The sequence below is a fragment of the Scardinius erythrophthalmus genome (assembly GCF_964197995.2).
Source record: "Scardinius erythrophthalmus genome assembly, chromosome: 2".
NCBI classification, from domain to species: domain Eukaryota; kingdom Metazoa; phylum Chordata; class Actinopteri; order Cypriniformes; family Leuciscidae; genus Scardinius; species Scardinius erythrophthalmus.
Genome location: NC_138222.1, coordinates 6,172,869 through 6,185,615, shown reverse-complemented (window position 1 = coordinate 6,185,615; position 12,747 = coordinate 6,172,869). Strand labels below are relative to the sequence as shown.

The window sequence follows — 12,747 nt, the reverse complement described above, 5'->3', positions numbered from 1 at the left end:
TAATCATCACGACAAATTGTTTAAATTGCAGGCTACGGCAGTTACTTCATAGTTAGCTCCTGGATGATAACTGAATATGTGATTTTTCTGTCAGAGAAGCGATAAGTAGTTTGATGCAGCGGCGTTCAGTCTCTTCACGCGCGATGATGCTGAAGCGCATAACGTCATCCCGAGCACAGCAGTGCGCATGCGCGAGAGCGAGCGAGCGCGCGCGCGCTGAGGATTCGGAGGACGGGGAGAGAGAACAGCTGTAACGTTACCGGAGGCCACAATGCGACTGGCGCTCGGGGCTTCTCCTGTCTTGACCCTCATCCGCAATGTCTGCGCAGAATGATCGAGAGAGCTCGTACTATGCGCTCTTCTAAACCCATAAACAGAAGAGCACAACTGGAGCCGTCTCAAAATGAGCACCGGATTCAGCTCGAGCTCCTGCCGCTTCGCGGATTATTTCGTGACCTGCGGTTTGGACACCGAGAGCGGCTTAGAGCCAGACGAGCTGTCCGGTAAGACCAGATCACTTCACCGCTCTGATTTCGACAGATTTGTGAGGTTTTATTATGTATTTGCTTCAAGGTGTTAGTTATGTGATGTTAAACCACAATAATAGTGACTACAGCAGCTGAAAATACGTGAAAATGTCTTTTCAGTTGGGTAGACGAGTTGACATTTGTATCGTTTCATTTTATGCATAGACACTGGACTTTAGGAGTGTTCTAGATAGTTGACCTTATAAAAGAGGAGACCGTTATTCTTAAAGGAAAGCTGTTAAAAGTGTACTTAATTTTGTATCATTGGGAAAGCTTATTCAAATTAAGTCGATTAAACTCAAGCATCTGTCATTTCATAATAGCTCCTCCATCTATATTCTTGAATATAAAACATAAACCAAACCAAATTGACATTGTTTACTTCTGTTTTACAAGACAAAGAATGAGGATCAGTGTTATAATATACAATCTATATTCTGCAATATCTTCGTATATTCATGGTTTTTCATGGTGCTTCAATATTTGTGTTGACATTTGTGCCATAATTTTTATTTCTTCATAAACAGTTGTTTTTATTTCCAGCATTCATCAAAACAAGGTTGTAGTATAATGTAATCTGTTCAGACTTTTTCAACCTAACATCTGGATCTGATCAATTCCTTCATCTCCAGCACACACACACACTCACTCACACAAACATATAATTAAGAAAATATAGCCTAGGTATTTGTGTTTTTAAGCATTCGTTTCCTTTATTCCAAAACAATAACTAAAGGCAGTAACAATTTAAACAATATATTTTATTTGTGAACCGATGTTTAGCTGTTTTTTTAATAGTCAACGTATTTTCATCAGTTATCAAGACACAAAGATCTTTATTTTCACCAAGCTGATTGCTTACTAAAAACCCAACAGTCATCATGTTTTCTGGCCATTTCAAGTTTTCTTTTGACGTGATTTATAAAGTATAGTGATATTTAAATTGATGTTGTTTACTTACTTTTTAATTAGTCTTCCCATTTAACAGCATCATTTTGTTCACTCAGACTGATTCACGAACGCGCACGAAAACAAGAGGCTGCATTTATCGCACCAATCATAACCAATCATAACCGATCATATCCAATCATATCACGATGGAGGCATTGCCTCCTCTCATGTGACTTTCCCCCATTCATTCACACTTTAGTGGGTCTGTTAAAAGTCAATGGTCTCAGGGGAGGCAAGAGAGACGTGGCATCCCGCTCTAACTTTACCTGTGCGGGTGTTCCTGTTGGAAAGTGTTATTTAAAAAAAAAACAAGTGATTTATACACTTTTTAATGTCACGTTTTGTAATATTTGCGTTGTTTTATTTTCGTGATATGGATTATTTTCTCATCCAATGAGGAGGCACTGCCCTCCCTTGCCTCCTCGGAGGAAACGCCCCTGATATATATATATATATATATATTACGTTTATATATTTATATTTATATGTTTTTACAGTGAATAACTTACAACATGTTCTCATATTAAAGGCTTTTTCAACCAGCACGTGCAGTCTTGTAGGGCGAGAGTGCAGATTCAGATTTCCTGTGGTTTCGGGCTTCCTCATCTTGCATTGCATTTTTTTGCTAGATCTCCACTGATGCAATCAGAACATCAGTTTTCTCTTAAAGTTTCTTGGATCTTTGTGAAAGTGGTATTTCATTAATGCAGATCCCTCTGTGTTTTATTCCATAAGTGTTTTGTTGCATGAGGGGGTGTCAGGGGGTGATAGTTGTGCCTCTCTGTGAACTGCACCGTTGGTGTTTTAAATCATATGTAAAAGGTAAAACACTATTCAGTCACTGAATTTTGTTTGCTAAATTTGGCTAGGCAAGGATTAATCGCGATTAATCGCATCCAAAATAAAAGTTTGTTTATTTAATATATGTGTATGTAGTGTGTATAATCATTTTATATATATAAATACACACTTATGCATGTATAGCCTATATTTAAGAAATATTTCCATGTATATACTGTATATATATTTATACATAATTTATATTATATAAAAATATAAATATGTTATATATTAATAACACATTTTTCTTAAATATATTCATACATGTGTGTGTATTTATATATACAAAATAATTATACACATTAGTACACACACATATATGTAAACACAAACTTTTATTTTGGATGCGATTAATCGGTGCCCACATATTACTGGTGCCTATTAAAGGTGCAGTAAGTAGCGATTTTTGAGAAATTATGTTGAACTGGATCTGATCGAGCACCACAACACACTTATAGCCAATCAGCAGTAAGGGGCGTGTCCACTCATTAGGGGGGAGGTGCCTGTGTTGCGTTAGGCTTGTTCGACTTCATGCAGCTCTGCGCAGACCGATCGGCGGCTGACTTGAAGCAGTGCATGCCGGTTAGAAATTTTGTCCGACTTGATACAGCGCCGACGCCACGTGACTGTGACGTATGCCATCAAAGTACCGCGAGAGCGATTCGAGAGTAGCCGGAGAACTCAGCCAGCGCAGCTTCTCAAGAGCGGCTGCACTGGGCTGATGACGACACAGCTGTTCCACGATTGGCCGGATTCACCGCATGGCATGTGTTTATTCGAACACCTTAATTCCTCTAAAGCTCACAAATCAGTTTTTTATAACAGTAAACACTCTTTCATGTAGTTGCGATGGTATATTGTGTCATGTTTATCAAATTAAAACTGATTAAAAACCGTAGACTCCACTTCATTGAATAGTAGCTTATGTTGAACTTTATTCTTGTTCAAACAGACGCTGTATGAAGCAGTACATAAAGTATTGAATGAAATGTCTCTGAAACATCTGTGTATTATTTGGCAAATATTGCATTTATTTCACTTCAGCTGTGGTAAAGTATGCAAACACCACGTGAGCGGTCACTACGGGAACCAGAAAGTGTCCGACTTCACGTCTCCGTTTGCAGCTCCTCCCCGCCTGCACGCGGCTATTCTCGCCGATCGGTTACATCCAGCCGCAGCCGATGTCGAACACACCTATTGTGTGTTTGTAAATTTGGGGGCGGAGCTATCATGATAGGGTGTGTTCGTTTTGGTGATTTAAAATATCAACAGCGTTTCTCAGAAATTGCTTACTGCACCTTTAAATCGGCGGAATTCACAAGAACTGTTCAGTACATCTCAGAAAACCAAAAGTTGAAGTTTGCAAGGCCTAAAAACACATGAACATCATCAACAAATGCAGTATATAGGCTACATTCAGACTGCAGGCAAAAAGTGGCCCAAATCCAATTTTTTTTTTGCATATATGCGACTCAATATCTTTTTTTTTTTTTTTTTTTTCATAACAGTGTGAACAGCACAAACCACGTGGAATCTGATCTTTTCAATTCTGATTTAGGACCATATGAGGTCCAAAATCAGATACTGGTCTGATGTTTTGCAGTGTGAGCAGTCACATCAGTATTTATGTGACTTTTACGTTACTCTAGTCTAGATCAACATTCGTCACAATTTTGCACTGATGGGAGTCTCGCTCCAAAGATTTTACATTCTGGTAGTTCTTTGGTCACTTGTTTAAAATGAAAGCCAGCAGTAAAGTTAGTCAGCGCAGGGACGGTGAGCTGTTATTATGCTCATAAGTGTTACGGCGACAGCTCTATACAAGCGAACAAGCAGAATGCTCTTTTATGAAGTCACTTCACTTAAGGACATAATTAATAAGAGTATGCCTGAAAAGGTTTTTGGATTTTTTATCATGTGTTAATTTAAAAAAATCTTTTATAATATGACTTGCTGTTTTGGTTTGTTTTGGTTTATTGCATTTATATGATATGTAATTGAATTTTTGCCATGAAAATAGCTTTGAATGCTGACATGGCATAAAATAAAATAATCTGAATCTATACAAGCAAAACTTGTGGAAAAACTATATGAGAAAAACGTTGCTCTCTTTCTCCTCATCTTTGTCTCTGTCCTCATTATTGCCTGTGCACAAAGAACGATAGTAAATGAACGCATAAATGCTGACTTCCGCGTTTACTTCCACATGATAGCATTCTGCGCGCCGTCTTTGTTATCGTTCTTTTGCGCAGTTCAGGATCGTAAACTGTTCACGCTCAAATCTGATATTGGCCGCATTGAGGAAAAAAAATGTGAACAGCCAAACAAACAAATCGGATCTGAGCTATAAATCAGAAATGAGTACCGAGGCTTGTATAAAGCAATAAAAATGCTCTGGGCCGAAACACTCTCACACTGGTCCCAGGCCATCGAACCATCCTTATCCTGATGTGCGTTTTGTTAGAGAGCATGATTGTATGGTTATGTGTGCAACTTTGAGTCATGGAGAAGCTTGCAATCATTCATGTCTGTTGAGGGTCAATGCATTGATGGGCAGTAAATGATACATTTAGAGATGGTTGTAGTGCAACTGAGCCTGCAGTGAAAGTGACCAGTGTCCATCATGACGTTCCCCCTGGGGAAAAGCGCGATCAATGGAGGGTGTCCCAGAGGAGACCCTCAGGACAAAGAGAGGTCACTGAGATGCTCTGGGGAATACAAAAACACACCAGTTTCTTAAGAAGCATCCAATCGCGTTGTTGTTGCAAGGGTTTGCTGATGCTCTGATGTTTTTATGTGTAGAAAAAAGAAGATTTGGTTGTTTTGAAATGTTTCAACATGTCACTATTGTAAAAAGTACATGGGTGACACTAGTAAGTCTGGGTTGGCCTAGTTAGGGGAACGAAACTGCTTACATGCTGTTTACAGAGGAAACGAGTCAGTTTTTTTTTCTTTATCATGCATTTGTAAGTGTGGTCATGGTTGTCTATGAATAAATAGGGTAGATATACTCCGCAAAGAAGAAAATAAACTGCCCTTTCCGATAAAGATCTGTCAAGCTTATTTGGAGTTTACAAAATGCAGTATCCTGAATTTTTTGTTTTGTTTTTTTGAGTCTATAGCCTATATAAAATATTTGACTCCTACCTTTATATTTAACATTGAACATGTTCTCATTGGCTGTGTTTCAGTGTCACGTGTTTTTTTGTTTTCATTACATAAAGTTAATTTACTTCACTGCAAACTTATCGTGTTGCACGTGATGAGGACATTTGATTTTGGTTCATTCACGCATACGTTTCTGTGACACAAATTACGTAACTTACTACAGTAGTAAGTAACTTGCTTACTTTAGCTAGTTGGTCTTCTTAAGGCCGCTTTCACACTGGCACTTTTGGTGCGCACCCGGGTTCGAATGACATCAGAGTTCGGTTCGTTTGGATGATGTGAACGCTGTCTTCCGAACTCGGGTGCGCACCCGCGAACCGTACTCGAGTCCGCTTAAAAAGGGTGTGGTCTTGGGTACGGTTTATGTGAACTCCAGTACGGTTCGCTGCTGATATGAACGCAATTGTACCAAATCGCGGAAGTGAACGAGATGGTCCTCAATGCAGTACAAAAGATCCAGGGGGAGGAGTCGGATCCAGATCCAACTCCTCCCACCTTACATACCTAAACCTACCCAACTCCACCCCCTGATCCCTAGACCCACCCCTAAACCTACCAATCTCCACCCCTTATATGAGATCCGACTCCTCCCCCCGGATCTTTTGTACTGCATTGAGGTGCTACTGAAGTGAACCGCTATTGATGACGTATAATGTGGTGCGTGCGTGTGCGTGTGTATATATGTATATACACTTACCTTGACGAAAAGTGGGATTGAGGGGGAGCAATCAAACTCGGGTTCGGAACAGGCAATCGAACCAAGTGTGAAATCACCCTAAGATGAAGAGTCACGACAATACAACGTTAAATAAAAGTGCTCTAAAGAGGATGAAGCAGTTTGCCGTGCTTACCTGTTAAATCTCTTCATGGCCACCAATCCTGTTCCGACGAGTTACTCAGTGTGAGCTGTGTGTGGGGGATGGGCAGATTGAAATAAATACGCGGGTTTTTCCAGTGCGTGAGGGAGAACGCTGTGAAGAGACCTAATTGTAGGCTTCAAATGTGTATTTATGTGTTTATTTCATGAGCTATAAAAGTATAGGCCTTAAACAAAAGTAATTTATTGAAAAATAAAATTTAAAAGAAATTAGACCCCCCCCCCCAAAAAAAAAACCCATTGTAAACCCACCCACTGGTTTCTAATTTACTTTTAATATTATTTTTTTATTTTCAACCATAAACATGAACTAGATTAAATGAATTAAATTCAACTTAAATGTTTAGAGCTAAAATAACAAATAGGTTATTCATTACTTATTCGGTTTAAGTTCTGCTTAATGCAATGCAGTTTTTGAGTTAAATTAACTTTTTTTTTTTTTTTTAAATAAGTGAATAAATGTATCTTTCAGTGTTAGGTTTTACAGTATAAAGTTAATTTACTTCACTGCAAACTGATCATGTTGCACCTGATGAGGACATGGTGTTCTTTTGTACAAAAATCAAAGAAATGGTTGGATTTTTTTTGTCATGCTACAGTGAGGGCACTCTATAGTGTCCCTTTCACACAGAGACTCCGGAAAATACATGGATAATGTGTCCCGGGATCGTTTGATTTTGGTATCAATCCCGGGACGTGTTTACGTTCACACAGAAGGCACTCTAGCAATTTCCCGGGATCAACGCGCTGTGTGAAAGGGGCGCTGGTGTGATTAGCTGATTTGTCAGCAGTTTTTCAGTACATGCATTGTTTGCTGTGGTTGATTGTCTACGAATTTCAAAGTACATTCTATTGATTTAAATCATAATGCCATAAGCTGCTTATTCCTTCTGCATGAGTCTGTTTTCTCAGCTCTTGTTGACATCTGAAGGGCTGTGCTGCGTCACATGACCACAGCTTAAAGGTGTAGGCTAGTTCATCATGTACTCACGTCGTTCCTTTTTTTCTGAGGAACAGAAAACAGTGTGTTGATAACCAAGTAGCTTTAGAAACCACTGATTTCCATTAAATAAAAAAAAAAAAAAATAATAATTTGTTCCACCCAGAAGAAATTGAATTATCCCTGTAATGTGCTGTGTTTTGTTGAACCGTTATTTTTGCTTGTATTTTTCCATCATTTGTATTTAATGGATTCTGATATAGACTTTTGAGAAAAGTGCTCAACATGGGCCGGTGAGCATCCCGTGACCCTTCCCGCTGGCGATGGGAATGATGTGCATTGCTGAAGAGTTAGTATATCTCTTGGCAAGGATGCAGAAAATAAGAGCCATTGTCATTCCTTGCATTTCTCTGTTGGGCCAGACGGTCGGGCCTGATTTAGCAGTAATGAAAAACATCCATTAGACCGTTGAAAGTGGGTCACTGTTGCATTCAAGAACGTTTAAGAGCACCGATATGTTGCCCTCCTTTAAATGTGTGCTTTAATGAGGACAAAGCAGAATAAATATTTATCTTGGGCAGAAAAAAAAATCTCAGTGTGCATCTTTAACTAATTTAGTTATCATAGAAAAGTCAGTAATGATGCTAAAGTATATAAAACTTGCTTTATTTCGAAATGACTTTCAGTTCATTAAGTGAGTCGGATAATGATCCAGTAACCGCTCCAATGGATTCAGTGAGTCCAATAAAGGATCTGTCAGACTAAATCAGACTGTGGTAACTTTAGTTAAAAGCCGATTTCACACAGAGATTTGGAAAATAGACGGATAATGTGTCCCGGGATCGTTTGATTTTGGTACATTTACATTGGCCGTGATTTTTACATAGTTGAATTGAATCATTTATTCAAACAGATAAAAAAAAAAAAAGAATTCAAATTATATGCAGTACTGTGCAAAAATCTTAGGCATGTTAATATCCCCCCCCCACCCCCAAAAAATGGTTTTAAGTCCAGATATAAGTTATTTATATCTTTTGCTGTAGTGTGTCAGTAGGAAATATCAGTTTACATTTCCAAACATTCTTTTTGCCATTAATTGTAATAATCCAGTGAGATTTCTGTATGCACAAGGAGTCTGACAACAGCCGGTATGATCTGATCTCGCCATCATCGAGTCCGTCTGTGATTACATGAAGAAACAGAAGAAACTGAGACAGACTAAATCCAGAAGAACTGCGGGAACGTCTCCAGGACGCTTGAAGAAACCTTCCTGCAAAGCTACCTGAGAAACTATGCGCAAGTGTACCTGGACAAAAGCCGTTTTAAACGCAAAGGGTCGTTACACCATATATTGATTTGAATTAGTTAATAGAAGTTAAATCATAAATAAATTGAATTTGTGATTTTATTTTTGAAAGCATTCTCACGTTACAGCATTTTAACACAAGTGACAGTACTTTTCACAGTACTGTAGCTTTGCAGGAAGGTTTCTTCAAGCGTCTCGGAGACGTTCCCGCAGTTCTTCTGGATTTAGTCTGTCTCAGTTTCTTCTTCTTCTGTTTCTTCATGTAATCACAGACGGACTCGATGATGGTGAGATCAGATCATACCGGCTGCTGTCAGACTCCTTGTGCATACACAAATCTCACTGGATTATTACAATTAATGGCAAAAAGAAAGTTTGGAAATGTAAACTGATATTTCTTACTGACACACTACAGCAAAAGATATAAATAACTGACTTGACTGAACAAGTACTATATATAATTTTAAATGGACTACAGCAATTAACATCTTGTCAGAACCTCTAGTAAATACAGTTATTTTTGTTAGTTGTCTGTTCATAATCGTGTGAGAATCATGATCTCTATTTTAAACCAAAAAAAAAAAAAAAAAAAAAATCTCACTTTATCTGGAATCGTGAAGCTCTAATAGAAAGACGTTTTGCCACAGCAAGCTCACAGATTGGGTAAAAATAATGATTTTGCCTTTTTGCTTGAGATTCAGAAAAGCTGTCCTGAATTGGATACAAATGTCTTCAAATTTTTGGAATAAGCCAATTTTTGTGATCTTGAGTTATATTTGTGGCATCAGAAAACTGTTAAAGTTAAAAAATGTTTTTAAATCTTGGACCAGAAAGGATGCATCTGATCCTGTTCTTGTATATAAAAAGCCCTTTTATGTGGTTTCATGTCTATGACCTGTTTGAGTGAACTTTTGTGTGTATGTTCTCATTTCCTGTACCATTCCTTCTTTGCTATTAGCATCGCATTCACAAACAGAGCAAGAATGTCATGAAGAATGCAGTTTGCACAGATGTGTTTGCATCTACTCATTAAATGGCAGTGTGAATTGTTTAGACAAACACAAATTTTTGAAGTGTCGGGATGGTTTAGAGACTGACGGACGTCTCTCTGTGACTAACACTTCGCCGATGCTAGCCGACACTTACGCTAGTACTGCTGTGACATTTCCTCATAGTTTAACTAAACTGTTTACTTTCCACTAAAAATGTGTTTTTTAATGCAATAAAGTGTGACCAAAAAAAGCATATCTTATATCACTGATCAAATGAAAGCTGCTAATTGGGGTGCAGAATTATTATTATTATTTTTTTAAATTAGCCATCTCATCCTCTGTCGTGTTGCTTTTGCAGTGAAACTGCAGTAGTGTGCCAGAATTCTGCAAAGTTTGTGACAAAACCCTCTTTTATTCCCAGTGACGGGGCACAGGGTGAGGGCTTCATTAGCATATGCATGAGAGGCCCTGCTGGCAGAGCATTCTGATTGGCTGGCTCACACCATCAGGCCTCGGTACACTGAGGACGGCAGCTGCGCTCGACACACACTCACACACACATACCGATTTAAACACTATCCCCTAGGAGTTTCCCATGCACCCCGTGTCTTGAGCTCTTTCTCAATGACATCACTATTAAAGAGCGCTCCTTTGAGCTCCTCGTACTCTGATTAGTCATTAATCTCATGTGCATGATAAAGACGTTTTAAGAACAGCTTTATTTAATGATTTTTAAGCTGCATTGAGAACTCAATAACTAGACATCCATGTAAAGTCATGAAATTCTGTGATTTGAATGTACCGTAAATTCCTAAAACTGGCTTAACTCCATCTTTTACGCATAATTTAAAGATGTGTGACCGCTCAATTAAAGCCGTTTTGAAGCAGTCCAGCTCTAGCCGTTTCATGCCACACCATGTAATTACAGAAATTAGTCACAATTGTCTTTAACCCTGTGTAGAGTGTGTTTGTTCCTGTGTAAAAATGAGCTCATTTCGGTCTTCCTGTTGGAGCAGAGGAACACAGTGTTGTTAGCATGCTTATTTTGACCTTGCATGTTGCTGAATAGCCTGAGGTTGCACTGCAGCAAAAGAAGGGCGGCTCACCGTGAATCTCCCCAATGGTCTTGATTCATTCTTCAACAATTAAAGGGATATTTCACTGGAAAGATGAATGTGTATTTAAATTGGGTCATTTATGTTGTAGAAATGTGAAATTATTTTAGAAGTTGGTGTCTTCTTGACTGAGAAAAGCCAGAAAATGTATTTTTGGCTCATGTGGATGAAAGACTACAACTCCCAGAATGCACTTGCTTCGCTGCCCTACGAGGACACTCCCAAGCCATGCCTACCGGTTACAGAGGGCAGTATCGGAAGAAATGATACAACTAGGCTACTAGTTGACTCGAAACTGAAGACGCAGTTTTATCGTGAGATCCCCCTATGGGCGGGTTGAAGACATGCGGGACGAGCTCCTCCTACTGGCTGTAGTCTCTCACCTCGGGCCAAAAAAGCCTCGGATGACGCTAAATTATAATTTTTTTTATGATTATGATTAATTTTACAATCTTTTTTGAAGCGCCAAAGTGGTGTCAATGGAGGGACAGAAAGCTCTCAGATTTCATCGAAAGACTTTCATTTGTGTTCTGAAGATGAACAAAAGTCTTACAGGTTTGGAACAACATGAGGGTTAGCAATTAAAGGGATAGTTGAGTTTTACCGTTTTCGAATCCATTCAGCCGATCTCCGGGTCTGGCGGTACCACTTTTAGCATAGCTTAGCATAGATCATTGAATCGAACAAGACCATTAGCATCTCTCTCAAAAAAAAGACCAAAGAGACGCAGCGCCTGAAAATAGTCCCCAGCTCAGTAACTTCCAATGTGACCGGGAATAAGTTTGTCTAACCTATTAGACCTATTTTCAGGCGCTGCGTCATATCATTACGCCTGCTGCACTCATGGTACGGCAGCAAAGTTTCTTGATTATTACGCAGGAATGAGAGTATAGTTCCTAGCCATATCAGCCTAGAAAATCACAACTTTTCATTTTCCATCTGTCTTAGTACACGATGTAACTACAGAAGAGTCAAGTTTTAAATAGGAAAAATATTGAAACACTTTGGTCATTTTTTTGAGAGAGATGCTAATGGTCTTGTTCGATTCAATGATCTATGCTAAGCTATGCTAAAAGTGGTACCGCCAGACCCGGAGTTCGGCTGAATGGATTCGAAAACGGTAAAACTGAACTGTTTAACTCTGGGGGAGTTTTAAAATGAGCCTATTTCCAAAAAAAGTGGAGTATCCCTTTAATGACAGAATTTTCATTTTTGGGTGAACTATCTCTTTAACCCACCCTTAAACCTACTCATACCCCCAAACCTGTCCCTAACTAGGGCTGTCAACGAATATTCTAAATTCGAATATATATTCGAATAGTTTTAAAAAACAGAAATTCGAATGTGAAAATTAATATTCGAATGTGGAAAAACGCCCGCGGTAGCAGAGGCGCGGCTGTCAGCTTTGCGAGTGGGCGCGCTGCCTGAGGGGTCAGGGACAGGTAACAGGAAGAAGCGTTAACGGTAAACAGAAACATTACTAAAGAGTAGGCTACTGTACTGACTAAATAGATATTGCGCAGCATGAATAAGGGTTAGGGTTAGATACAGCAGTTTCATGCACTGCAGGCTTCCACTGGTTTGATTATTTACCGTTTCATGTCAAGGAAAAGTTAAATTTTTACCACAGCACAGCTCGCTCGGAGCGTTCACTGTCGGATTCGCGTCTAGTTGGACTCTTAAACATTTTGAATTTGCGCGTCAAAAGCAAAAGTTTGATGCTCGGAGAGCGTGACGCCTCATTCGCGCCACAAGACCTCCAGACGCGCGTAAACGCGTCTTTACATTGACTTAACATTGAAATCACTCGCGCCAGACGCTCTATTCGCGTTTGGTGTGTGAACGCAGCGGGTGAGGGCGAGAGAGAGAAAGAGTGCTTGCGAGTGACCGAGAGTGAGGTCTGCGGTCTTGGCCATTAGGGGATTTACTTGTTTTTTTTTTGTGTATGTAATACGTTGTCAAATATGTTTAAACTTAAATAAACCTATACAAGTAGTTATGTCTCTTTGTATTAATTTGTCCTGTTATTGA

At 39.2% G+C, this 12,747-nt stretch overlaps 1 protein-coding gene across 4 annotated transcripts in view; it reads left to right on the top strand.

Annotated features, from left to right (window-relative positions):
• The first annotated feature begins 203 nt into the window (after window positions 1-203).
• dennd5a (DENN/MADD domain containing 5A) overlaps window positions 204-12,747 on the top strand; it is a 65,684-nt gene continuing 53,140 nt past the window's right edge. For 2 of the 4 annotated variants that reach the window (XM_081359433.1, XM_081359431.1), the window contains exon 1: window positions 256-503. In XM_081359433.1, the coding sequence (XP_081215559.1) occupies window positions 404-503 (100 nt within the window). In that variant the 5' untranslated portion in view covers window positions 256-403. Of the gene's footprint in view, window positions 504-12,747 lie in introns of all 4 variants that reach the window. The other 2 variants (XM_081359434.1, XM_081359432.1) reach the window with 2 other exon arrangements.